The following is a 27,768-nucleotide window of genomic DNA, read 5'->3' as shown; positions in this document are numbered from 1 at the left end:
AGAGTAGCTGGGTGTGGTGGCTCATGCCTGTAATCCTAGCACTTGGGAGGCTGATGCAGGTGGATTGCCTGAGCTCACAGGTTCGAAACCAGCCTGAGCCAGAGTGAGAACTCGTCTCTAAAAAAAAAAAAAAAAAATAGCTGCGCGGCACCTGTGGCTCAGTGAGTAGGGCGCCGGCCCCATATGCTGAGGGTGGCGGGTTCAGACCCAGCCCCAGCCAAACTGCAACAGAAAAATAGACGGGCGTTGTGGCGCGCGCCTGTAGTCCCAGCTGCTCGGGAGGCTAAGGCAAGAGAATCGTGTAAGCCCAAGAGTTAGAGGTTGCTGTGAGCTGTGTAACGCCACAGCACTCTACCCGAGGGCGGTACAGTGAGACTCTGTCTCTACAAAAAAAAAAATAGATGGGCATTGTGGCAGGCACCTGTAGTCCCAGCTACCCAACTACTCTGGAGGCTGAGGCAAGAGAATTGCTTGAGCCCAAGAGTTTGAGGTTACTGTGAGCTGTGACGCTATGGCACTCTACTGAGTGCGACAAAATGAGACTCTGTCTCAAAAAAATAAATACGTAAATAAAATAAACAATAAATAAATATTGACTTTTTTTGCCTGAATCAACCAATACTGTGATAACTGAAAAAATGGTTATTACTAAGTTTATTTTTATCATCTCAAGGTCTGAACACTAGATCCAGTCCAGGTCCGTAGGGCTATGTGGTGCCTCTGGTGTCTGTCTCTGCCTCTGGAAGCCCCTTGCAATCTTCAAAAGGCTCAGTCTGCAATCTCAGGAGAAAGGTAAATTCATAGGAAAACTGTAGGAGAGATTTGGGACTGAAGTTGATGATATACTCTGTACCATTTATGATCTTCTGTAGCTCATGAAAAATAAATAAATAAAAAAAGCCACCATGTTCTGGCTTCAGAGAAATAATAGTGTTGCTGGTGAGGCTAGTCCTATTGTATATCTTCTATACCTAGAGAAGAAAGATAGCAGAGAAAAAATTAACAAGTTAATTTCTATTCTGAGACAAGGGAATCAACCCTTTCTCATCTTTTCAATCCAATATAGAACCTACTACCTCCTGGGAAATCCATGCCCCAGCCTGCTCCTGGAAGAATTAATTCCTCTGTTCACCTAGTCATGCCTCTGAGAAAAGTTTATTGAGTATTTACTATGTGACAGGCATTGAAGAGACATCAGTGAACAAAATCTTAAGGGGGTTGGCTGGACTCCAGTTGGAAAAGTGGACACTGGAATTCCTTAGAAGATCCATAGATCCTTAGTTTGCAGTCCCACCAGCAGTGTAAAAGTGTTCCCTTCTCTCCACATCCACATCAGCTTCTACAGCTTTGTGATGTGGGTTATTCTCACTGGGGTTAGGTGAAAAGGAAGTATGGAGAATCTTCAAAGAACTCAAATTAGACCTCCAATTTAATCCTGCAATCATATTGCTAGGCATCTATCCAGAAGAAAAAAAAAATCCTTTTTCATAAGGACATTTGCACCAGACTGTTCTTTACTACTCAATTGACAATTGCCAAAATGTGGAAACAGCCCAAATGCCCACCAACCCAGGAATGGATTAACAAGCTGTGGTATATGTAATCCATGGACTAATATTCATCTGTTAAAAAAGATGACGACTTGGCCAGGCTCGGTGGCTCACACCTGTAATGCCAGCACTCTGGGAGGCCAAGGCAGGTGCTCACGGGTTTAAGACCAGCCTGAGCCAGAGCGAGACCCCGTCTCTCAAAAAATAGCCGGGCATTGTGGCAGGTGCCTATAGTCCCAGCTACTTGGGAGACTGAGGCTAGAGAATCACTTAAGCCCAAGAGTTTGAGGTTGCTGTGAGCTGTGATGCCATGGCACTCTACCAAGGGCAACAGAGTGAGACTCTGTCTCAAAAAAGAACAAGAAAGAAAAAAGATTTGGAATTTACATCTTTCATATTAACCTGAATGGAGGTGGAACACATTCTTCTTAAAGCATCACAAGAATGGAGAAGCAAGAATCCAATGCCCGCAATTCTAATATGAAGGCAGTAGATGATCTAATACAAGTTGGGGATAGGGAAACGAGGGATGGGGAAAGGGAAGGAGGGAGGGGGATAGGGGGTTACTTCCAGTGAGAGCTGTGAGGTGGCAGGGCCCCGGCAGCTTGGGAAAAGGTCTGGGGACAATTCCCCCTCTAGTGACCCTCCTCAACAGACAATAACATATTTCCTCTAAGCTTCAACTTTTAACACAGCAGAAGAAAAACATGTTTTCTTTCTTTCTTTTTTTTTTTTTAGAGACAGACTCTCACTTTGTTGCCCACAGTAGAGTACTGTGGTGTCACAGCTCACAGCAACCTCCTAAGCTCTTGGGCTTAGGCGATTCTCTTGCCTCAGCTTCCCAAGTAGCTGGGACTAAACAGGCACCTGTCACAATGCCCGGCATTTGTTGCAGTTTGGCCAGGGCCGGGTTCAAACCCGCCACCTTCAGTATATGGGGCCAGCACCCTACTCACTGAGCCAGAAGCACTTCCCAAAAACATGTTTTCCTTAAAACTTTAGCTTTTAACTGACAGCTGTACTTCAAAGCAGTCATGTACATTTTCTAGCTAATCTTGTAGGTATGTAGTATTGCTCATATTTTAGAGGTCACACAGTAATAATAGATTATGTTCACTTGGGAATCTATGCCTATTTCTCTTCTCATAATTAAATTGAAAATGTGTCTTACTTCCTTGAGAAACAACTTTGTACTGCCTCCTTAAAAATAAAGCTGTTCAGGCAGATACAACCTGTTACGAACATGTTCTCAAATAGCAATGATTAATCCTCAAATTAGAAAACACGACAGCACAGCAATTCGGGAGGCTGAAGCAAGAGAATCACTTAAGCTCAAGAGTTTGAGGTTGCTGTGAGTTGTGACACCACAGCATTCTACCGAGAGCAACATAGTGACACTCTGTCACTGTCTCAAAAAAAAAAAAAAAAAAGTGTCTTCAGGGATGGTGGCCAATCCTACGACCAATGAGTCTATGAAACCCAAAGGCACTTGGGTGTGAACATCTCCCACCCATATCCCTAGAGCAATTGACACTACTGTAAGGAATCCTTGGACACACAAGAGGTTTCTCTTGTGAACCAAATTGGGAACCATCGGCTGCTTACCTTGATCTCCCTCAGAGATCTTGATCTTGGTCTTGTTCTAAAGACTTATCACATTCTTTTTTTCTTCTCTGGGAATAGTATTTAGACCTTCGATTTTGAAACCAAATCTAAGTGGGCAAAACAGAGATACAATTAAAACAATGTCATAGAAAAAAATCACTACTGCTTGTTTTCATAAGGTGAAGGAGAGAAATAGCTATTTCTTTGCCGGCCTAATCCCCAATATAATTATTTTTAATATTTATTTATTAAGACCCGTATCATCCTTTGTTATTTGTTCTTAGAGACAGGGTTTTGCTGTATTTGCCCAGGCTGATCTCCAACTCCTGGGTTCAAGAAATCCCCCTGTACCTCCCCTCTAATCAGCAGCCAGGACTATAGTCATGCCACCACACATGGCTAAGTTTTTAAATTTTTTGTAGAGATAAGTTCTCTGTATGTTGCTGAGGCTGGTCTCAAACTCCTGTCTTCAAGTGATCCTCCCACTTGACTTCTCAAAATTCTGGGATTACAGGTGTGAGCCACTATGACCAGACTTGATTGAAGTCTTTGTTTCTATTATAATCCCTTCAGCCCTTCCAATTAACCCATAGGTTGTAATAATTATGTCTGCCTTAGAAATTTAATATTGAGCTCGGAGAAATGTGCAGCCTGCCCCATGATTTGTTCCTGAAGAATCCTAAAATAGAATATAATTCTATCAGCCTGTGCAGTGAGGAATGGGGAGTTCAAAGTAACAGTTATTCTACAAATTCTTGAGCATCATATGCCAGGCACTGTTTAGGGTCCAAGAGATACAACATTTATCACAACAGAGAATAGGCTGGGCACAGTGGCTCACACCTGTAATCCTAGCACTCTGGAAGCTGAGGGGGGAGAATTGCTTGAGCTCAGGAGTTTGAGACCACCCTGAGCAAAAGTGAGACCCCACCTCTACTAAAAATAGAAAAAAATAGCTGGGCATTATAGCAAATGCCTGTAGTCCCAACTACTCAGGAGGCTGAGGCAGGGAGATCACTTGAGCCCAGGAGTTTGAGGTTGCAATGAGCTAGGCTGATGCCATAGTACTCTAGCCTGGGTGACACAGTGAGACTCTGCCTCAAAAACAAACAAACAAAAACCAGACAGATGAAGGGGCCACGCCTGTGGTTCTGTGGATAGGGCACCGGCCCCACACACCAAGGGTGGCAGGTTCGAACCTGGCCCCGGCCAAATAGCAACAAAAAAATAGCTGGACGTTGTGATAGCTGCCTGTAGTCCCAGCTACTCAGGAGGCTGAGGCAAGAGAATCACCTAAGCCCAAGAGCTGGAGGTTTCTGTGACCTGTGATGCCATAACACTCTACCAAGGACGACAAAATAAGACTGTCTCTAAAAAAAAAAAAAAAAAAAAAAACAAGAAAACAGACAGATGATTGGAGAAGGGAGCCAGACGCAGTGGAACTATCTGTAGTCCCAGGTACTTAGAAGCTGAGGTGGGAGGTTGCTTGAACCTAGGAGTTCATAACCAGCCTGGGCAACATAGCCAGACCCCAGGCACTGCTTGAGCTCAGGAGTTTGAGACCATCCTGAGCAAGAGTGATACCTCATCTCTACGAAAAAGGTGGGGAATGTGAGATTGAGCCATGTGGCACCTGGGAGAAGAACCTGCCAGACTGAGAAAACCAGCCCATTGAAAGCCCTAAAATGTGTCTGGCATGCTAAGGAACAGTCCACAGGCTCAGCACCTGTGCCTCAAGTGGCTAAGGTGCCAGCCACATACACCTGAGCTAGCGGGTTCGAATCCAGCCTGGGCCTGCCAAACAATGATGGCTGCACCCAAAAAAAATAGCTGGGCGTTGTGGCGGGCGCCTGTAGTCCCAGTTACTTGGGAGGCGGAGGCAGGAGAATTACTTGAGCTCAGAAGTTGGAGGTTGCTGTGATGTCACAGCACTCTACCCAGGGTGACAGCTTGAGGCTCTGTCTCAAACAAAACAAAACAAAACAAAAAACAAAAAAAATTTTAAAAATCAAAAAACAAACAAAAGGAACTGCCCAAAGTCAGTGTGGCTTCCCTTCCTATATATTTAGATCCTTGGGAGATGGAACAGCCAAACTCTTTCTTACTCACTTGGACTCTTGACTCTGGAACCCCGGTTTCTTCAGCAAGTTGTTCTCTGCGCTCAATCCCGGGGTAACGGTCTTTCGCAAAAGCCTGGATGAGAGTTTGTAACTGCGTGGGACTGAAGGAGGTGCGACACCGTCTGGTTTCTCTTCCTAGGAGGAAAATCAAAAAGATTGAGGGTTCAAGGAACATTCCAAAGGTCAGTTTACACACCCAAGCCTGGAACTCAAATAGATCCCTCTGTCTCTATCTAATTTGCAACTCACTGACTCTCCCTAAGAGGACCTTGTTCCAGACTCATTCCAGGTAGAAGGTCCCAGAGGAAACATAAAATAAGCTTGGGCTTCTGGATTCCAGCAGAAAGTGAGCAGGGGAAACCCAGATAGCCCAGGAACAGGGCAGGAAAGAACTTCCAGGGTCATGTTGAACCCTTTGCTGCCAGAAGACTAAATAAAAAGTCCTCAAGGAGGGGCAGTGCCCCTAGTTCACTGGGCAGGGTGCCAGCTGCATACACAAAGGTTGGTGGGTTCAAACCTGGCCCAGGCCAGCTAAAACAACAATGACAACTGCAACAAAAAAAATAGCCAGACATTGAGGCAGGCGCCTGTAGTCCTAGCTACCTGGAGGCTGAGGCAAGAGAATTGCTTAAGCCCAAGAGTTTGAGGTTGCTGTGAGATGAAAAGTCCTCAAGGGGGTGGCGCCTGTGGCTCAGTGAGTAGGGTGCCGGCCCCATATGCCGAGGGTGGCGGGTTCAAACCCAGCCCCGGCCAAACTGCAACAACAACAAAAAAATAGCCGGGGGTTGTGGCGGGTGCCTGTAGTCCCAGCTGCTTGGGAGGCTGAGGCAAGAGAATCGCATAAGCCCAAGAGTTAGAGGTTGCTGTGAGCCGTGTGACGCCACAGCACTCTACCCGAGGGCAGTACAGTGAGACTGTCTCCACAAAAAAAAAAAAAAGAAAAAGAAAAAGAAAAGTGCTCAAGGAGAAAACATTTTTTTCTTTTTCCTTTTTTTTTTCTTTTGAGACAGAGTCTCACTTTGTCACCCTCAGTAGACTGCTATGGTATTATAGCTCACAGCAACCTCAAACTCTTGGGCTCAAGTGATTCTCTTGCCTTAGCCTCCTAGGTATCTGGGATTACAGGTGCCTGCCACAACGCCTGGCTATTTTTAGAGATAGGGTCGTGCTCTGGCTCAGGCTGGTATCGAACCTGTGCGCTCAATCAACACACCCACCTTGGCCTCCCAAATGCTAGGATTAGAGGCATGAGCTAACATACCAGCTGAAACATTCTTTTCTTTTCGAGACAGAATCTCAAGCTGTTACCCTGAATAGAATGCCTTGGCATCACAGCTCACAGCAACCTCCAACTCCTGGGCTCAAGCGATTCTCCTGCCTCCGCCTCCCAAGTAGCTGGGAATACAGGCACCCACCACAACGCCCGGCCATTTTTTGGTTGCAGCCGTCATTGTTGTTTGGCGGGCCCAGGCTGGATTCAAGCCCGCCAGCTCAGGAGTATGTGGCTGGCGCCCTAGCCACTTTAGCCACAGGTGCGGAACTGAAACATTCTTTTCTTAACAGAGTAGCAGTGGACTCCACTACTGAGAGACTGAGAGGCTTCCGTTCTGGGAGGAGATTTACTTTGCTTCTCTTCTGCAGGGCAAATTTGTCCTTGGTTTTGGCTCAATTCTAAAGTTTCCTCAAGTTCTGTTTTTCTCTCCAATTTGTGCCTGGCTCTTCGATTCTGAAACCAAATCTAAATATGAAAAAGAAAATGAGATAATACATTAACATTTCTGCTCTATCACTGCCTTTTTTTTTTTTCAAAGTACATAAGCAATTCTTTAAAAAAAAAAAATCTTTTTTGAGATGGCGTCTTATTCTGCCACCCAGGCTGGAGCATGGTGGTGCAATCATTGTTTACTGCATCCTTGAACTCTTGGGCTCAAGTGACCCTTCCACCTGAGTGATTCTTATTAGACCTAAGCCCAAGATTATTACTGACTTCTGTCTCATGCTACCAAGTCCCAAGTTTAGGTCAAGGCTTGGCATCTAGCCCCTTCACAATCTGGTCCCAATAGGATTTTTTCTAATTATTATTTTTTTAATTGACAGATAGTTGCTACAATTACTATGCATTTAAAAACCAGTTCTAGGGCCAGGTACATTGGCTCATGCCTATAATCCTAGTACTCTGGGAGGCCAAGACCAGTGGACTGCTTGAGACCAACCTGAGCAAGAGTAAAACCCCATCTCTACTCAGTAGAAAAATTAGCGAGGCATTGTGGTGGGTTCCTGTAGTCCCAGCCACTTAGGAGGCTGAAGCAGGAGGATCACTTGAGCCCAGGAGTCTGAGATTGCTGTGGGCTATGATACTACAGCACTCTACTTAGGGCAACAGAGTGAGACTCTGTCCTTTATGTCAAAAAAAAAAAAAAAAACAGCTCAAGCATTTCCTCCCCTTTTAAGGTACTCCTACACCAGTGGTTCTCAATCTGTGGGTGGCGATCCCTTTGGAGGTCGAACGACCCTTTTACAGGGGTCGCCTAAATACATCCTGCATATCAGATATTTACATTATGATTCATAACAGTAGCAAAATTACAGTTATGAAGTAGCAACGAAAATAATTTTATGGTTGGGGATCCCCACAACATGAGGAACCGTATTAAAGGGTCGCAACATTAGGAAGGTTGAGAACCATTGACCTACATGCTTCCTCCTACCCTTATGAGCTTGGTATCAAAGTAAGCCTATTTTCATAGTAAGGCATATTTTCAAAGTAAGGCTAAGAGCAACATCTTTACAAGTTTATTCTGCATGCAGTTGAAATAATCAACACATAGCCCTTGGTAAACTGGTACATGATATGTGCTCAAATAATAGTTTCCTCTCCTTCCTTTCTACTTCTAATCCTGGAGAATTTGTCGCTTGCCTGGATTCTTGACTCATCAGTGTTAGTTTCTAAAGCAAGTTTTTCTTTGGTGGCATAATCCGGGTAAGGTTTTTGATTGAAGGTATTGATGAGGATTTTCAGCTGATCGTCTGTGAATTTGGTGCGACTGCGCCTATGATTTGTTGCTCTGGTTTCTGTAGAAAGATCAGGAGAAAACAAAGCATTTGATAGGCTGGTTTGTATATTCACACTTCAGGTTCAAGCTAGTCTCTCATTTCTTATTTCCCCTTGGGACTCAGCTACTCAGGAGGCTGAGGCAAAAGAATTGCCTAAGCCCAAGAGCTGGAGGTTGCTGTGAGCTGTGACATCATAGCACTCTACCGAGGGTAACAATAGTGAGACTCTGCCTTAAATAAATTAATTAATTAATTAAAAAAAATAGTCAGACATTGTGGTGGGCTCCTCTAGTCCCAGCTACTAGTTGGGAGGCTGAAGCAAGAGGATTGCTTGAGCCCAAGAGTTTAAGGTTGCTGTGAGCTATGCCATCATGGCACTCTACTGAGGGCTACAAAGTGAGATTCTGTCTCAAAAAGAAAAAAATTGTTAAAATTATTAAACCAAGCTCAGGACCCATCCAAGCCACAACATCAGCTTTATAAACATATGTAAAAAGTTTGCCTTATGGGATAACTTTTTGCTCTGGAAAAAAAATGATGGAGCCTTATTACCACAAAAACAAAAGTTCTCTATGGTCTGTGAAAGAAACTTGAGCATTATTGTACAGACTTCTTCTCTAGAAAATGGCATTACCCTGGAATCAGTAACTCTCAAATGTTTTGGTCACAATTCCCCTTTACACTGTTAAAATTTAATGCATACACAAGGAGATTTTGTTTTACCTTACTAAAAATTTAAAAATAAGAATTTATTTTAATTCATTCCGAGCATTGAAAGGACCAAAAAAAGAATTTTAAAAAATCAATAAACTTGTTACATTTTAACAAAACAAAAACAAACTTTTTGTTTGTTTTCAGTTTTTAGCTGGGGCTGGCTTTGAACTCACCACCTCTGGTATATGGAACTGGTGCCCCACTCCTTTGAGCCAGAGGCACCACCCAAAACAATGCATTTTTTTTTGAGACAGAGCCTCAAGCTGTCGCCCGGGTAGAGTGCTATGGCATCACAGCTCACAGCAACCGCCAACCACTAGACTCAAGCAATTCTCCTGCTTCCGCCTCCCAAGTAGCTGGAACTACAGGCACCCACCACAATGCCCGGCTGTTTTTTTTTTTTGGTTGCAGCCATCATTGTTGTTTGGCAGGCCCGGGTTGGATTCGAACCTGCCAGCTCAGGTGTATGTGGCTGGCGCCTTAGCCTCTTGAGCCACAGGTGCCGAGCCCAAAACAATGAATTTTTATAAAAATGACAAGTTTCCAAACAAAAACAAATACAGGTAAGTGGCATTATTTTGCATTTACATAAATCTCTTCAAAGTCTACTTTAATAGCAGATAGTTGGATTCACATATTTGTCTCTGCTTTATAATTGTTGTTATATGTTCCTTTGGTTGATATATGTGAAATAAATCCATCTAACACAGATATGTATGCTAATTGGGAGAAAGTTATATTTTAATAGCCATTCAGAAAATTGGAGATTATTATTATTATTATTTTTTGAGATGGAGTCTATCGTCCTTGGTAGAGTGCTGTGGTGTCACAGCACACAGCAGTCTCAAACTCTTTGGCTTAAGCAATTCTCTTCCCTCAGTCTCCTGAGTAGCTGGGACTACAGGTGCCTGCCACAATGCCCGCCAACCTTGGTGTACATGACTGTCACTCTACTCACTGAGGTACAGAGGTCCAGCCTGAAGATTACCTCTTTTGATACTTTAACAAATTTCTTAAACTTTCTGTTGGCTAGAGGGCAGTGGCATCATCACAGCTCATTGCAATCTCAAACTGCTGGACTAACATGATCTTCCTGCCTTAGCCTCCCAGAGTGCTAGGATTACAGGCTTGAGCCACTGTCCTTGGCCCACCCTAATCCTTTGAGAAACTGATCATCTCTGGTTTATGTAAATAACATCAGAAGTTCGCTCCTAAATCCATTCTGCATTTTTCCCAACTCATACTTTTCTGGAGTAGAAAACCTAAACATTCTTTTTATGTATGTTTGTTTTGATTCTAATTTCTATCCCTCCACTCCCAGGAAGAGCTGAGTAAGTCCTGGTAGGAAAAACTAGAATCTCAAGCTGTCACCCTTGATAGAGTGCTGTGACATCACAGCTCACAGCAACCTCAAACTCTTGGGCTTAAGCGATTCTCCTGCCTCAGCCTTCCAAGTAGCAGGGACCACAGGCACCGCCACAACACCCGGCTATTTTTTGTTGTTATTGCAGTTGTCATTGTTGTTTAGCTGGCCTGGGCCAGGTTCAAACCTGCCAGCCTTGGTGTATGTGGCTGGCGCCCTATCCACTGAGCTACGGGCGCAGCCCAAGAAAATTTTCATCTAATTTTTAAATTGTTAAAAAAAAAAATCAAGAACCTATTAAAAAGCCAGATTAACAAACCTATTCTAGGCGCTGTAAAAAGAGTGAAGATATCCTTGAGCTTCTTGGAGAGCCAAGAGATAAGAAGCAAACAAGTATAAGAAACAACGTATCAGATGGTGAATGTTTCTATGGCAAAGAAGAATGAAATTAGGAGAATAGAAGTCATTTTTTTTCTTAGTATCACCTACTATTTCTAGAAAGAGATCACAATTTTAACTCAGAGGCTAGAGAAGGGCTCATGAAAAGTGAACAAAGTCGTGGGGCAGATTAAGGGGTGCACAATGCTGATGTTTGGAAGGTGCGGAAGTACAGCAAGTTAGAATACCAGATGCAAAGGCCACAGGTTGGGAACCTGCCTGACCTATTCAAGATAAAGGGAGGAAACCAAAACAGCTGGAGAAGGAACAAAGGGGGAAGATGATGTCACAGACAATCTAGGGGACAAGACTATCCAGGGCATCATAGGGCCACATGCCTCTCATACTGTAGGAAGTCACTGAGAATTTTAGTGGGTAAATGACTCAATCTAACGGTTCCAGAGCATCACAAGAGGCGGGGGGCAGTGGCTCAAGCCTGTAATCCTAGAACTCTGGGAGGTAGAGGTGGGTGGATTGATTGAGCTCAGGAGGCCCGCCTGAGCCATAGCAAGACTCTGTCTCTAAAAATAGCCAGGTGTTGTGGCTGGCACCTGTAGTCCCATCTACTGGGGAGACTGAGGCAAGAAAATCACTTGAGCCCAAGGATTTGAGGTTGCTGTGAGCTATCATGTCATGGCACTCTACCAAGGGTGACAAAGTGAGATTCTGTCTCAAAAAAAGAAAGCATCACAGGATCTACAATGTTGGGAGTGAAGTTGTGAAGTGGTCAGAACACTTAGTGGGGTGGTGTAATGATTCAGAGTGGGAATAGTGGAGATAGACTGAGAAAGGATTGAATTCCTGAAATATTTGGAAGATAAAGCCAACACAGCTCCCAGCCTAGTTGGATCATTTAGATGTGAACACTGGGAGTTTACGGACAAGGTTGAATTTGAGATACCTGATAGAGACAAATAGGCAATTAGATGGACAAGTCCAAGGTTCAGGAGAAAAGTTTAGTCTGGGGAGAGAAATCTGGAAATTGCTTTGGTTCTAAAGCAATTGCTTTGTTGTTGTTGTTGAGACAGAGCCTCACTTTCTTGTCCCCAGTAGAGTGCCATGGCATCATAGTTCACAGCAACCTTAAACCTTTGGGCTCAAGCAATTCTCCTGCCTCAGCCTCCTGAGTAGCTGGGACTATAGGTGCCCACCACAACACCCAGCTGTTTTTTTTTTTTTGTTTTTTTTTTTGTAGAGACAGAGTGTCACTTTATGCCCTTCGGGTAGAGTGCCATGGCATCACACAGCTCACAGCAACTTCCAACTCCTGGGCTTAAGCGATTCTCTTGCCTCAGCCTCCCGAGTAGCTGGGACGACAGGAGCCCGCCACCATGCCCAGCTATTTTTTGGTTGCAGTTCAGCCGGGGCCGGGTTTGAACCCGCCACCCTCGGTATGTGGGGCCGGCGCCTTACCGACTGAGCCACAGGCGCCGCCCCCACCCAGCTGTTTTTTAAAGATGAGGGCAGGGAGTCTCATTCCTGCTCAGGCTGGTATCGAACTCGTGAACTCAAGTGATCCATCTGCCTTGGCCTCCCAGAGTGCTGAGATTACAGGCGTGAGCCCTCACGCCCAGTCAGTTTCAAATGTTTTGATCTTCAAACTTTGTGATACCTCTCACAGTTCCTTTCCTTTACTGTCTCTTTCCCTCTCCTTTCCATCTGCTCCTTTCTCCCCTCTTCTTTTCTGAAGCAGTTTTGCCTTACTGAGTACTTGAATACCCACACCCTTCTAAAATTCCCAGTGCATTTCATAACATCTTATCAGAGAAACTGGTTTTCCATCACCATTACCCTTCCCTTCTCCAACAATTACAACAAGCCCACCTGGTTTTTAAGCCCAATTTCCTTCCCAAAACCAACAAAAATTCAATCAAGAGTGAGGGGACTTACGGCTAGCAGAGCTGTCGTGGGCCATGCTGGAGGAGAGATAGTGAAACCCAGAGGCTCAGAGACCTGGAGCTGAAGCAGCTGGGTCCAACCATCAGTGTGGAGTCAGCCTTTATACGATTAACCTGATGGCCCCACCTACTGATTTGATCATTTGAATAATTCTCCAGTTCGCCTTTACTAACTTCATCATTTATTGCTAACATATACCCTCTTAATCTAAAAAAGTCTATAGAAGACTCCTTTTTCTCATTTGGCATTTAATAACCTACGTCAGGGTTCGGCACCCGTAGCACAGTGGTTACGGTGCCAGCTACATACACCAAAGGTGGCAGGTTCAAACCCAGCCTGAGACAGATAAAATAACAGCTAAACAACTGCAACAAAAAATAGCTGGGTGCTGTGGTGGGCGCCTGTAGTCCCAGCTTCTTGGGAGGTTGAGGCAAAAGAATTGCTTAAGCCCAAGAGTTTGAGGTTACTGTGAGCTGTGACACCACAGCACTCTACTTAGGGCAACATAGCGAGACTCTGTTTCAAAAAAAAATGGCTCAATGCCTATGGCTCCAGCAGTTAAGGTGCCAGCCATATACACCTGAGCTGGTGGGTTCAAATACAGTCCGGGCCCACCAAACAACAATGACAGCTGCAACCAAAAAATGGCTGGGTGTTGTAGCAGGCGCCTGTAGTAGTCCCAGCTACTTGGGAGGTGGAGGCAGAATCCCTTGAGCCCAGGTATTGGAGGTTGCTGTGAGCTGTGATGCCACTACACTCTACCCAGGGCGACAGTTTGAGGCTCTGTCTCAAAAAAAAAACAAAACACTTATACCAACCCCTACACTAAATCATCACAAGAAGACCATTATTAGTACTATACTGTTTACCCTTTTTTAAAATGTTTATCATTACATATATATTTTTTTTCCCCCCAAATAGGGTCTTGATCTGTCATCCATGCTAGCTAAAGTGCAGAGGCACAATCATAGCTCATCATGGTCTCAAATTCCCAAGTTCAAGAGACCCTTCTGCCTTAGCCTCTCAAAGTTCTGGGATGATAGACATGAGTCATTGTACCTAGCATTGTTGACTTTTTAAAATTGATTTTTCATGTTCCTCCTTCATCTTTTGAAGTAGAGATCTTTCCTTTTTAAATTAGAATAAGAGTGAGGCAAGTGGGCTGTAGGAACAAAATTTTAAAATGCTAAAGATACTGAAATCTTGATAATTTATATTTGAATGCAATATATTTGTTAAAAGAATGCCAAAAGTCCATGTTAACAAAACATACAAAATTGCAAATAAAAATAGGATACTACCCTGCAAGTTATGCAAGTGAGGGCACCTGTGCAATGAAGAAACCCGTCTCTCACTGGTGTTTCTTCTCAATGTCATTAAAGAGTCGTGAGGGAAGTTGATAGGTTACTTTCATTGTTTATTAGTCCACAATTCTTCAGGATGAAAAGGAAAATTTTGTTCTATTACACATATAAAGTTGAGTGATTTAAAAAATATTATTAGCTCTGTGCAGTGGTACATGCCTTAAATCCCATCTACTCAGAAGGATGATGCAGATGAATTGCTTGAGCCAGAGAACCACCTCCCATCTCCAAAAAAAATTGTAATTTAAAAAATGGAAAGGGTGGAGCCTGTGGCTCAGTGGGTAGGGCACCGGCCCCATATACCAAGGATGGCAGGTTCGAACCTGGCCCTGGCCAAACTGCAACAATAAAAAAATAGCCGAGCATTATAGCAGGTGCCTGCAGTCGCTGGCTTCTGGCAAGAGAATCGCCTGAGCCCAGGAGTTGGAGGCTGCTGTGAGCTGTGACGACACAGCACTTTACCAAGGGTGATAAAGTGAGACTCTGTCTCTTAAAAAAAAAAAAAAAGGGCAGCGCCTGTGTCTCAGTGGGTAGGGCACTGGCCCTATATACTGAGGGTGGCGGGTTCAAACCCAGCCCTGGCCAAACTACAACAACAAAAAAATAGCCGGGCATTGTGGTGGCAGTAATCCCAGCTTCTCAGGAGGCTGAGGCAAGAGAATCAACTAAGCCCAGGAGTTGGAGGTTGCAGTGAGCTGTGTTGATGCCACAGCACTCTACCAAGGGTGACAAAGTGAGACTCTGTTTCTACAAAAAAAAAGAAAAAGAAAGAAAAAAATGAAAAAAATATTAAGAGCATGTAGAAAAGCCATGTGAATTTTATTTATTGATATATTTGACTTTTCCCAATAAAATCTGGCCAGATATCAATTAATTTTTAAAAAACAATTTTGAACCAGGTAAATAACATACTTAACAAGGAAAATTTTATACTTCATTACCTAAAACAATGATAAATTGTTTTTCTTTTTTTTACTGTATATATGACATTTTGTCATTTTATTTTCTTACTAAATTTGGTAATCTATAGTACAATTCTGTGCTGTTTATATATTGATACATATTTTAGGCACACCGTTTGGACATTAGTATATTAAAATTTGTATGCTTTAAGTTAATTGACATCAATTGAATATTTATTATATATTTACTTCAATTAAATATTAAGTTTTCAGCTTTATTGAAGTGTAATTGACAAATACAAAATTGTATATATTTAAAGTACACAACTTCAATTTCAATATATGAGGGGGAAATGTCCAAAAAGTATCCAGCCATTGTTAATATTATTTTTCCTATTACATGGCTGGATATTTTCTGGACAACCTTCAAACATATGGTGATAGAATTACTACAATCAAATCAAGTTAATCAATCAAGTTTATCATGTCCCATCACACCCTTTGTGTATGTATGTGGTAAGCTTAAGACCTGTTTTCCTTTTTTTTTTTTTTTTGCTGAGACAAAGTCTCAGTTTGTGGCCCTCGATAGAGTGCTGTGGTGTCACAGCTTACAGCAACTTCAAACTCTTGGGCTCAAGCAAGTCTCTTGCCTCAGCCTCCTAAATAGCTGGGACTACAGTCGTCTGACACAATGCCCGGCTATTTTTTTGTTGCAGTTGTCATTGCTATTCAGCTGGCCCAGGCCAGGTTCGAATCCCCCAGCCTGGGTGTTCGAATCCCCCAGTGGGTGTACCCTACCCACTGAGCTACAGGCGCCACCCTCAGCTATTTTTGTTGTTGTTGTTGTTGTCATTGTTATTTAGCAGGTCCAGGCTGGATTCAAACCTGCCAGCCCCGGTGCATGTTGCTGGCACCCTAACCACCAGCTACAGTCGCCGAGACAAGACCTGTCTTCTTAACAAATTACAAGTATACAACATAGTAATAAAAATGGCACATTAAATCTCCAGAACTTATTCACCTTGTAAAACTGAAAAGTTTTACACCTTGACCAACATTGCTCCATGTTGCCTTCACCTCAGCTTTTGGCAATCACCATTATACTCTTGGCGTCTACCTCAAGTTTGACTATTTTAGATTTCATATATAAGTGAGATGATGCAGTATTTATGCTTCTGCATCTAGACTTTTCTATTTAGCATAATGTCTGCCAAATTCATCCATGTTGTTCCAAATGGCAGTATTTCCTTCTATTTTAAGGCTGAATAACATTCTAGCATATGTGTGTGTATATATGTAAATGTTATATTTACTTTACCCATTCACACATCAATGGACACCTAGATTGTTTCCACATATTGGCTATTGTGAATAACACTGCAATGCACATGAAATTGTTACTGAACCCAAAAAGGGTCCATCCTAGGTCTTGTAACTTGCTGCACAAAAAGCTAATTAATGAGACAATGAGGATTCCCAAAGAAAAAAAGTAATTTTAATGTAAAAGATGTCTGTCTAGAGAACAGCCTCAAATCAATCTCCTTGACCAATTAAGGGCAAAGACTTTTATATTTATTTATTTATAGACAGAGTCTCACTATGTCGCACTCGGCAAAGTGATGTACTCTCACAGCTCACAGCAACATCCAACTCTTGGGCTTAAGAGATTCTCTTGCCTCAGCCTCCCAAGTAGCTGTGACTACAGGTAGCTGCCACAACACCTGGCTATTTTTGGTTACAGTTGTCATTGTTGTTTAGCAGGCCCGGGCCAGGTTCAAACCCTCCACCCTTGGTGTATGCGGCTGGCACAGTAACCACTGTGCTACGGGTGCCAAGCTGGCAAGGGCTTTTATAATGGGCTGAGGAATGCATCATTCCACAAGTTGCATCAGCTTTGAAGTTATAGGATCTTCAGGTGGTCTGATTCAAGAATCAGGTGTTAGGGATGGATGGTGAGCCCTGTGGAGAGGCCAGTTAAGTCTGGTTGTGAGGCTAGATGGGTAAAGTCTAAAGCAGGGGTCCTCAAACTGTAGCCTGCGGGCCACGTGAGGCGGTGTGATTGTATTTGTTCCCGTTTTGTTTTTTTACTTCAAAATAAAATATGTGCAGTGTGCATAGGAATTTGTTCATAGTTTGTTTTCTTTTAAACTATAATCCAGCCCTCCAACAGTCTGAGGGACAGTGAACTGCCCCCCTGTTTAAAATGTTTGAGGAAACCAAAGGAACAAAAAATAGCTTAGGAAACAGGTCATTTTGCAAGGCCAGTGACAAGAGAGCAGACATCTCTTTGACACACTGATTTAATTTCCCACAGATATATATACCCAGGAGTGGGATTGCTGTATCACACAATAGTTCCATTTTTTAAATTTTATTTACTTATTTATTTATTTATTTATTTATTTATTTTTTAGAGACAGAGTCTCACTTTGTCACCCTTGGTAGAGTGCTGTGGCATCACAGCTCACAGTAACCTCCAGCTCTTGGGCTTAGGTGATTCTCTTGCCTCAGCCTCCTGAGTACCTGGGACTACAGGTGCCCTCCACAACGCCCAGCTATTTTTTTTTTTGCAGTTTCTGATTGGGGCTGAGTTTAAACCCGCCACCTCCGGCATATGGAGCCAGCGCCCTACTCTTTTGAGCCACAGGCGCCGCCCCCAGCTATTTTTGTTGTTGTTGTTGTTCTTGCAATTTGGGGGGGGGGCCAAGTTTGAACCCACCACCCTCTGTATATGGGGCCTACTCATTGATCCACGGTTGCCGCCCTATTTTTTTTTTTGAGACAGAGTCTCATTGTGTCACCCTGGGTAGAATGCCTTGGTATTGTTATAGCTTACAGCAACCTCAAACTCTTGAGCTCAAGCAATCCTCTTCTCTCAGTTTTTCTGTTTTTTCAGTAGTGATGGGATCTTGCTCTTGCTCAGGCCTGAGCTCAAGTGATCTACCTGCTTTGGCTCCCAGAGTGCTAGGATTACAGTTGTGAGCCAGTGCATCCAGCTCCATTTTTAGTTTTTAAGGAAACTTCATACTGTTTTTCATAATAGCTGTGCCAATTTACATTCCTGTCAGTACACAAGGGTTCCCTTTTCCCCAGAACCTCGCCACTCTTATTTTGTATCTTTTTAACGATAGCCATTCTAATAGTTGTGACAGGATATCATATTGTAGTTCTTGTTTGCATTTCCCTGAAGGTTAGTGATGTTGCGCATCCTTTCATATACCTGTTGATCACTTGTCTTTTTTTGAGATGTGTGTATCCAGGTCCCGTGTCCATTTTTCAAACTGCGTTATTTGGCTTTGTTGTCACTGAGTTGTAGGAGTTCCTTACATATTTTGAATATCAGCCCTTTATCAGATACAGTATATGATTTGTAAATATTTTCTCCTATTCCATAGGTTGTCTATTCACTTTGTTGATTGTTTCCTTTGCTATGCCGAAGCCAATTTGTTTGATGCAATCCCATTCATCTTTTTTTTCTTTTTTTCTATTTTTTTAGCCTGTGCTTTTGGTGTTGTAGCAAAAAAACGTTGCCCAGAACAATGTCAAGATCTTTCCCTATATTTTTTTCCTAGTAGTTTTACAGTTTTGGATCTTATATTTTAAGTCTATAATTCATTTTGAGTTGATTTTTGTATATAGTGTTAGATAAGGGTTCAATTTCATTATTCTGTATGTAGATATCCAGTTCTCCCAAAGCAATTTATTGGAGAGATTATCTTTTCTCCATTGTGTAATCTTGCGACCCTTGTCAAGGGTGACTCATGTCTTTAATGCCAGATACTTAAGAAGCTAAAGTGGAGGGATCACTTAGCATCAAGAGTTTGAGACCAGCCTGGTCAACATAGCAAGATCTCATCAATTAAAAATATTTAAAAACACAAAAAATAGGCTCGGCGCCTGTGGCTCAAGCGGCTAAGGCGCCAGCCACATACACCTGAGCTGGCAGGTTTGAATCCAGTCCGGGCCCGCCAAACAACAATGACAGCTGCAAACAAAAAATAGCCGGGCATTGTGGCAAGCGTCTGTAGTCCCTGCTACTTCGGAGGTGGAGGCAGGAGAATCGCTTGAGCCCAGGAGTTAGAGGTTGCTGTGAGCTGTGATGCCACGGCACTGTATCCAGGGCAAAAGCTTGAGACTGTGTCTCAAAATAAAACAAAACAAAAGTAAAAGGACATTTGGGAAATTAGAAGATACATGAAAGTTAAGTGATGAGTCAAAGAAGAAATCAGAAGAAAAATTAGAGGGCAGTGCCTGTGGCTCAAAGGAGTAGGGGGGCTGGCCCCATATACCAGAGGTGGCAGGTTTAAACCTGGCCCCAGCCAAAAACTGCAAAAAAAAAAGAAGAAAAATTAGAAAACACTTTTAGATTAATGAAAACAAATAGAACATACAAAAAAAAAACTTATGGAATGCAGTGAAAATATGGCTTAGTGGGAAACATAACTGTAAAAACCAAAATTAAAAGGTCTCAAATAAATAAACTAAGCTTCCACTTTAAGAAAACAGAAGAGAGGGCAGCGCCTGTGGCTCAGTGAGTAGGGCACCAGCCCCATATACCAAGGGTGGCGGGTTCAAACCCAGCCCTGGCCAAACTGTAACCAAAAAATAGGTGGGTGTTGTGGCAGGCACCTGTAGTCCCAGCTACTCGGGAGGTTGAGGCAAGAGAATTGCCTAAGCTTAAGAGCTGGAGGTTGTGAGCTGTGATGCCACGGCACTCTACCAAGGGCACCAAAGTCAGACTATGTCTCCAAAAAAAAGAGCATCAATAATATGAAATCTCCCTAAAAAGAAAAGTCTAGGACCAGATGGCGTCACATCTGAATTCTATCAAACCTTTCAAGAGGAACTAGTACCTATATTATACAATGATTTCCAAAGCATAGAAAAAAGAAATGAAGCATATGAAGCATATATCACCCTGATCCCCAAACCAGGAAAGGATCCAACAAAGAAAGAAAATTATAGACCTATGTCATTAATAAATATCAATGCAAAAATATTAAATAAGATCTTAGCAAACAGAATTCAACAACACATCAAAAAAATTATACACCATGATCAAGTTGGTTTTATTCCAGGGTTATAGGGTTGGTTCAACATACGCAAATCTATAAATATAATACATCACACCAATAAAATAAAAAACAAAGACCATAGGATTCTCTCAATTATGCACAACAAGCCTTTGATAATATCCAGCATCCTTTCATGATCAGAATTCTTAAGAAAATAGGCATAGAAGGGACATTTCTTAAACTAATAGAAGCCATCTACAGCAAACCCACAGCCAATATCATATCGAATGTGGTAAAATTGAAAACATTTCCACTAAGATCAGGAAAGAGGCAAGGATGCCCACTGCCTCCACTACTATTCAACATAGTAATGGAAGTCTTAACCATCGCAATCAGAAAAGAGAAGGTGATCAAGCATATCCAAATAGGGTCGGAGGAGATCAAACTCTCACTCTTCGCTGTTGATATCATCCTATACGTGGAAAATCCCAGGGACTCAACTTCAAAACTCTTAGAAGTGATCAAAGAATACAGCAGCATCTCAGGATACAAAATCAATACTTACAATCAGTAGTTTTTATATACGCTAACAATAGTGAAGCTGAAAAACAATCAAGGACTGTATTCCTTTTACAATAGTGCCAAAGAAGATGAAATATTTGGGAATTTACCTAACAAAGGACATGAAAGACCTCTATAAGGAGAACCATGAAACTCTGAGAAAAGAAATAGCTGAAGATGTTAACAAATGGAAAAACATACCATGCTCATGGCTGGGAAGAATCAACATTGTTAAAATGTCCATACTACCCAAAGCAATTTACAGATTTAATGCAATCCCTATTAAAGCACCACTGTCATACTTTAAAGAATTTGAAAAAATAGTACTTCGTTTTATATGGAATCAGAAAAAACTCGAATAGCACATACATTACTCAGAAATAAGAACAAATCAGGAAGTATCACATTACCAGACTTCAGGCTATACTATAAATCTATAGTGATCAAAACAGCATGGTACTGGCACAAAAACAGAACATTAGATTTATGGAACAGAATAGAGAACCAAGAGATGAACCCTGCTACTTATTGCCATTTGATCTTCAACAAACCTATCAAAAATATTCAGTGGAGTATGTACACCATGGAATATTATGTAGCCTTAAAGAAAGATGGAGACTTTACCTCTTTCATGTTTACATGGATGGAGCTGGAACATATTCTTCTTCCTTTTTTTTTTTTTTTTTTGTAGAGACAGAGTCTCACTTTATGGCCCTCGGTAGAGTGCTGTGGCATCACACAGCTCACAGCAACCTCCAACTCCTGGGCTTAAGTGATTCTCTTGCCTCAGCCTCCCAAGTAGCTGGGACTACAGGCGCCCGCCACAACGCCCAGCTATTTTTTGGTTGCAGTTCAGCCAGGACTGGGTTTGAACCCACCACCCCCGGTATATGGGGCCTGCGCCTTACGGGCTGAGTCACAGGCGCCGCCCACATATTCTTCTTAGTAAAGTGTCTCAAGAACGGAAGAAAAAGTACCCAATGTACTCACCCTTATTATGAAACTAATGTAGGACCTTCACATGAAAGCTATAACCCAGTTACAACCTAAGAATAGGGAGAAAGGGGAAAAGGAGGGGAGGGGGAAGGAGGGGGATTAATGGGATTACACCTGCGGTGCATCTTACAAGGGTATATGTGAATCCTAGTAAATGTGGAATGTAAAGGTCTTAGCAAAATAACTAAGAAAATGCTACAAAAGCTATGTTAACTAATGTGATGAAAATGTGTCAAACGATCTATGAACCAAGTGTATGGTGCCCCACGATCATACTAATGTACACAGCTATGGTTTAATAAAAATAAAGAAATTAATTAAAATATATATATATTCAGTGGAGGAAAGACTCCCTAATTTACAAATGCTGCTGGGTGAACTGGATGGCAACCTGTAGAAGACTGAAACTGGACCTCCACCTTTCACCATTAACAAAAATTGATTCTCATTGGATAAAAGATTTAAATTTAAGACATGAAACTATAAAAATACTAGAAGAGAGTGCAGGGGAAACACTTGAAGAAATCAGCTTGGGAGAATATTTTATGAGGAGGACCCCCCCACCCCGGGCAATTGAAGCAACACCGAAAATCCATTACTGGGATCTGATCAAAATAAAAAGCTTTTGCACAGCCAAGAGCACAGTAAGTAAAGTAAACAGACAACCTTCAAAATGGGAAAAGAGTTTTGCAGGTTATGCTTCTGACAAAGGTCTGATAACTAGAATCTACAGAGAACTCAAACTAATCAATAAGAAAAGAATAACCCTGTTTCTATGTGGGCAAGAGACTTCTCTGATGAAGACCTGCGCGCGGCCTACAAACACATGAAAAAATGCTCATCATCCTTAATCATCAGAGAAATGCAAATCAAAACTACTTTGAGATATCATCTAACTCCAATAAGATTAGCCCACATCACAAAATCCCAAAACTGAAGATGTTGGTGAGGATACAGACAGAAGGGAACACTTCTACACTGCTGGTGAGAATGCAAGCTAATACAACCTTTTTGGAAAGAAGTTTGGAGAACACTCAAGGAACTAAAAGTAAAAAAAAAATAAAAAGGAACTGAAGGTAGACCTAATGTTCGATTCTGCAATTCCTCTACTAGGTATATACCCGGATGATCAAAAATTATTTTACAACAAAGACATTTGCACCAGAACGTTTATTGCAGCCCAGTTCATAATAGCCAAGACATGGAAACAGCCCAAGTGGCCATCGACCCATGAATGGAAATTGTGGTATATGTACACCATGGAATACTATGCAGCCATAAAAAAGAAGGCGACTTCACATCTTTTATGTTCACTGGATGGAGCTGGAATATATTCTTCTTAGTAAAGTATCTCAAGAATGGAAAAATAAGTATCCAGGGGAGGGTGGAGGATAGGTGGAAGGAGGGTAATTGGTGGGACCACACTTATGGTGCATCTTACAAGGCTACATGTGAAACTTACTAAATGTAGAATATAAATGTCTTAACACAATTACTAAGAAAATGCCAGGAAGGCTATGTTAACCAGTTTAATGAAAATATTTCAAATTGTATATAAAATCAGTTCATGGTGCCCCATGATTGCCTTAATATACACAGCTATGATTTAATAAAAAAAAAAGTATCCAATGTACTCAATACTACTATGAAATCAATATATAACCACCTACACACACATATGAAAGGCAAAACATAACTATAATCCAGAAAGTAGACAGGAAGAGGAGAGAGGAAAGGAGGGAGGATATGGGAGGAGGGAGGGCATTTGGAGGGACCTCACCTAAGGTGCATGATGTAATGGTACATTTCAAAACTATTAAGAAATGAGTATAATTGTGATGGATGTGTTACTTAGTTCAATGTAAGCATCTCACATTGTATATTGAAGCAGTACCTTGAACCCCACAAATGCATCAATATACAAAGTCATGATTTAATAAAAAACAATTAAAAATAAAATAAAAAAGAGAATAAAGAAAGAAAAGAAAATAGAAGAGCAGGCCCGGCACGGTGGCTGACACCTGTAATCCTGCCACTCAGGGAGGCTGAGGACAGTGTTTGAGCTCATGGGTTCCAGACAAGACTGAGCAAAAGCGAAAACGCCATCTCTAAAAATAGCCAGGTGGTATGGCAGGTGCCTGCAGTCTCAGCTACTAGGGAGGCTGAGGCAAGAGAATCACTTAAGCCCAAGCATTTGAGGTTGCTGTGAGCTATGATGCCACAGCACTCTACCTCAGGTGACAAAGTGAACCTCTGTCTCAATTAAAAAAGATAGTTGTTTGAAAATAATAATGAAAATAACAAAGGTTAGAGTGGAGATAATGAAATGGAGAACAGAAAAAAATAATAAAGAAATCAAATCAATGAAAATAAAATTGGTTCAAAGTGAGCCTCTGTCTCAATAAAAAAAAATAATAGAAAAGCAAGTAAGCAAAAAGCAATAATGAAAATTATTGAAAATAATAAAGGTTAGAGTAGAAATAATGAAATGGAGAATAAAAAGAAAATAAAGAAATCAGGCTCAGTGCCCATAACACAGTGGTTACAGTGCCAGCCACATATGCCAAGGCTTGTGAGTCCAAACCTGGTCTGGGCCAGCTAAAGAACAATGACAACTATAACAAAATAATAGCCAGGCATTGTGGCAGGCGCCTGTAGTCCCAGCTACTTAGGAGGTTGAGGCAAGAGAATCGCTTAAGCCCAAGAGTTTGAGTTTGCTGTGAGCTGTGATGTCACAGCACTCTAACCAGTGCAACATAGTGAGACTCTGTCTCAAAAAGTAATAGTAAATAAATAAATAATAAAGAAATCAAATCAATGAAAGTAAAATTGCTTCTTTCAAAAGATCAATAAATTAACAAACATTAAGCTAGACTAAGGGAGAAAAAAGAAAAAATATAAATTTTCAAAAAATCAGGAATGAAGTGCAATACAGAGAAGATTAGCATGGCCCGTGTGCAAGAATGACATGCAAATTTGTGAAGCATTCCATATTTAAAAATTGTTTACAGGTCCAATCAACCATATATTTGGAAAAATAAAACTTTATTGAACAAAAAAAAATCAGGAATGAAATAGGGACATTACTAATGATCCTACAGAAAAAAAAATTATTTTAAGTATTATAAGAGATGCTATGAAAAACTGTATATGAGCAAATTAGGTAACCTAAATAAAATCAATGAACTCTTAGAAAGACTCCCATCTACAAAACTTAACTGAAAAATAAAGAAAATATGAATAGATACATAAGAGATTGCATTAGTAATAATAAAAAAAAAAACACAAGTCCAGGGAAGGCTCAGCACCTGTGGCTCAAGGAGCTAAGGTGTCAGCCACATACATCTGAGCTGGCGGGTTGAATCCAGTTGGGCCTGCCAAACAACGATGGCTGCAAACAAAAAATAGCCAGGTTTGGGCAGCACCTGTGGCTCAATGAGTAGGGCTCCAGCCCCACATACTGAAAGGGGTGAGTTCAAACCCAGCCCCGGCCAAACTGCAACAACAAAATAGCTGGGCATTGTGACGGGCACCTGTACTCCCAGCTACTTAGGAGGCGGAGGCAGGAGAATCTCTTGAGCCCAGGAGTTGGAGGTTGCTGTGAGCTGTGATGTCACAGCACTCTACCCAGGGTGACAGCTTGAGGGTCTGTCTCAAAAAAAGAAAAAGTCCAGGGAAATATGGCTTTACTAGTGAATTCTACCAAACACTTAAAGAAGAATTTACATTTATTCCATGAGACAAATATTATTCCAATAATAAATCCAGACAAAAATATTACAAGAACACTGTAGACTAGTATGTCTTATGAATATAGGTATAAGAATTCTCAAACAAATATTAGCAGAATGTGAAAGAATTATACAATGTGATCAAGTGGGATTTGGCCCAGGTATGCAAAGGTAGCTCCAAATGAGAAAATCAGTTGCACTATGTTAATAGAATCAAGGAACCACCACCACCACCAAAAAAAACCTACATGATTTTTTAAATTATTTTATTTTATTTTACTTTTTAGAGACAGAGTCTCACTATGTCACCTTCGGTAGAGTGCTATGGTGTCACAGCTCACAGCAACCTCCAGCTCTTGGGCATAGGCAATCTCTTGCCTCAGCCTCCAGAGTAGCTGGGACTACAGGCACCCACCACAATGCCCAGCTATTATTTTGTTCCTGTTTGGCCGGGGCCAGGTTCAAACCTGCCACCCTCGGTTTATGGGGCTGGCACCCTACCTACTGAGCCTCAGGCGCCACTCCCTTTAAAAAAATTTTTTTAAAGACACAGAGTCTCACTTTATTGCCCTTGGTAGAGTGCTGGGGCGTCAAAGCTCATAGCAACCTCCATCTCCTGGGCTTAGGTGATTCTCTTGCCTCAGTCTCCCAAGTAGCTGGGACTACGGGCACCCACCATAACACCCGGCTATTTTTTTGTTGCAGTTTGGCAGGGGCCAGGTTCGAACCTGCCACCCTCTGTATATGAGGCTGGAGCCTTACCCACTGAGCCACAGGCGCTGCCCTACTCTACATGATTTCAATACATGCAGAAAAGTATTTGACAAAATCCAACACTCTTTCTCCATAACCTACCACCCCCACCAAAAAATAATCTAGGAATAGGCAGAAGATGACAAAGGGAATACCATTTGGAAAGCATCATCATACAAAGATGCACAGGTTGTTTTGCCATTGTGGCTCTAAGATCTACCACCTTCAAAAGCCTATTTGTTTATCCTGCCACGTGCAAGAAGTAGTATAACTGGAGTTCCAAGGCAAAAGATGCTATCACAGGCACTGGTTGAATAAGACACCTAAAAATTGTATTCTGCAGACTCAAGCATCAATTCTATGAAGGAACAATACCTGAACCCAAGAGCGCAGCTATTCCAGCATCCAGTTTATCTTCAGAATTTCAACAATTAGTCGTGCAATAAATGTCCTGTTGTGTTTTGTTTTGTTTTGTTTTGTTTTTTGCAGTTTTTGGCCAAGGCCGGGTTTGAACCCACCACCTCCGGTATATGGGGCCGGCGCCCTACTCCTTTGAGCCACAGGCGCCGCCCTATGTTGTTGTTGTTTTTTTTTTTTTTTTTTAAAGAAAACTAGGAATGGAAAGGAACTTCCTCAACATGGTAAGAGGCATCTATGAAAATCTCACAGATAATCATGCTTAATGGTAAAAGACTAAAGACTTTCCCCCTAAGAGCAGGTAGAAGGCGAAGATGTCTACTATCAGAACTTCTGTTCAATATTGTACTGAAAGTTCTAAGGCGATTAGGCAAGGAAAAAAATAGGCATTCACATATGGGAAAGGAAAAAATAATAATCTGTTTATTTGCAGATGACCTAATCTTATATATAGAAATCCGCAAATCCCCAAATAATCTACAAAAATAAAAAAAAAAAACAAAGAGGGACTTTACCTAACAATTGCAATCAGTGTAACCTGGCTTATTGTACCCTCAATGAATCCCCAACAATTAAAAAAAAAACCCTATTAGAAAGAGATTATAGAACCCAAAAGAGGTTAGCTATTAATGTGAATGAATAACAACTGTCATGCTCTTTGTTTATCTAAGGAATCTGCAGAGTTATTTTGCCCATGGTAGAATGCCGTGCATGCACTTCTGGCTAACAGGGCAATTTTTTTAGGGCTTTACACCTTTGAGGGAAAAAATATATATATCATTACCATAAAATGCGCATTAAGTAAGGAAATCAATCAGAATAACAGATCTTTCAGAGGTTAGGGGTTATTTTCCAGTTTATAGTTTCCATCACTCATTTCTAAGTTTTTGCTTCTATAGAGACTGATGACTGACTACATCTGCTTTCTTTGCAGGTGCAGAGAAATAAGGATTCCTTTCTCCTTATCTTGTGAAGTTCTTTTTCAGAAATTTAAAAAGCGTATAAATTTTGGAGGGGGCATACAGTTTCTCTCTCAGTCTCCCGCCCTCGTTAGAGGGCCATGCCGTCATAGCTCACAGCAACCTCAAACTCTTGGACTCAAGTGATTCTCTTGCCTCAGCCTCTCGAGTAACTGGGACTACAGGCGCCCGCCACAACGCCCAGCTATTATTATTTTTTTTTATAGTTGTCATTGTTGTTTAGCAGACCGGGCCGCTTGAACTGCCAGCCCTGGAGTATGTGGCCGGCACCCACCACATTGAGCTATGTATGGGCCTGAGCCAAGT

General features: G+C 41.8%; 1 protein-coding gene and 1 pseudogene across 1 annotated transcript; one reads left to right on the top strand and one right to left on the bottom strand.

Moving 5' to 3' along the window:
* Window positions 1-951: 951 nt before the first annotated feature.
* DUXA (double homeobox A) lies at window positions 952-12,759 on the bottom strand. The gene is given in 7 exon segments (XM_053606107.1): window positions 952-971; window positions 3,156-3,178; window positions 3,180-3,262; window positions 5,265-5,410; window positions 6,899-7,013; window positions 8,193-8,347; window positions 12,735-12,759. Coding segments are annotated over 7 exon segments (567 nt in total).
* An 11,723-nt stretch (window positions 12,760-24,482) lies between these two features.
* On the top strand, window positions 24,483-24,579 carry LOC128597920 (uncharacterized; annotated as a pseudogene).
* Window positions 24,580-27,768: the final 3,189 nt, after the last annotated feature.

Source organism: Nycticebus coucang, chromosome 10 (assembly GCF_027406575.1).
Source record: "Nycticebus coucang isolate mNycCou1 chromosome 10, mNycCou1.pri, whole genome shotgun sequence".
Lineage (NCBI taxonomy): Eukaryota > Metazoa > Chordata > Mammalia > Primates > Lorisidae > Nycticebus > Nycticebus coucang.
The sequence above is the reverse complement of the archived record's forward strand: the minus strand, read 5'-3'. Positions and strand labels throughout refer to the sequence as shown.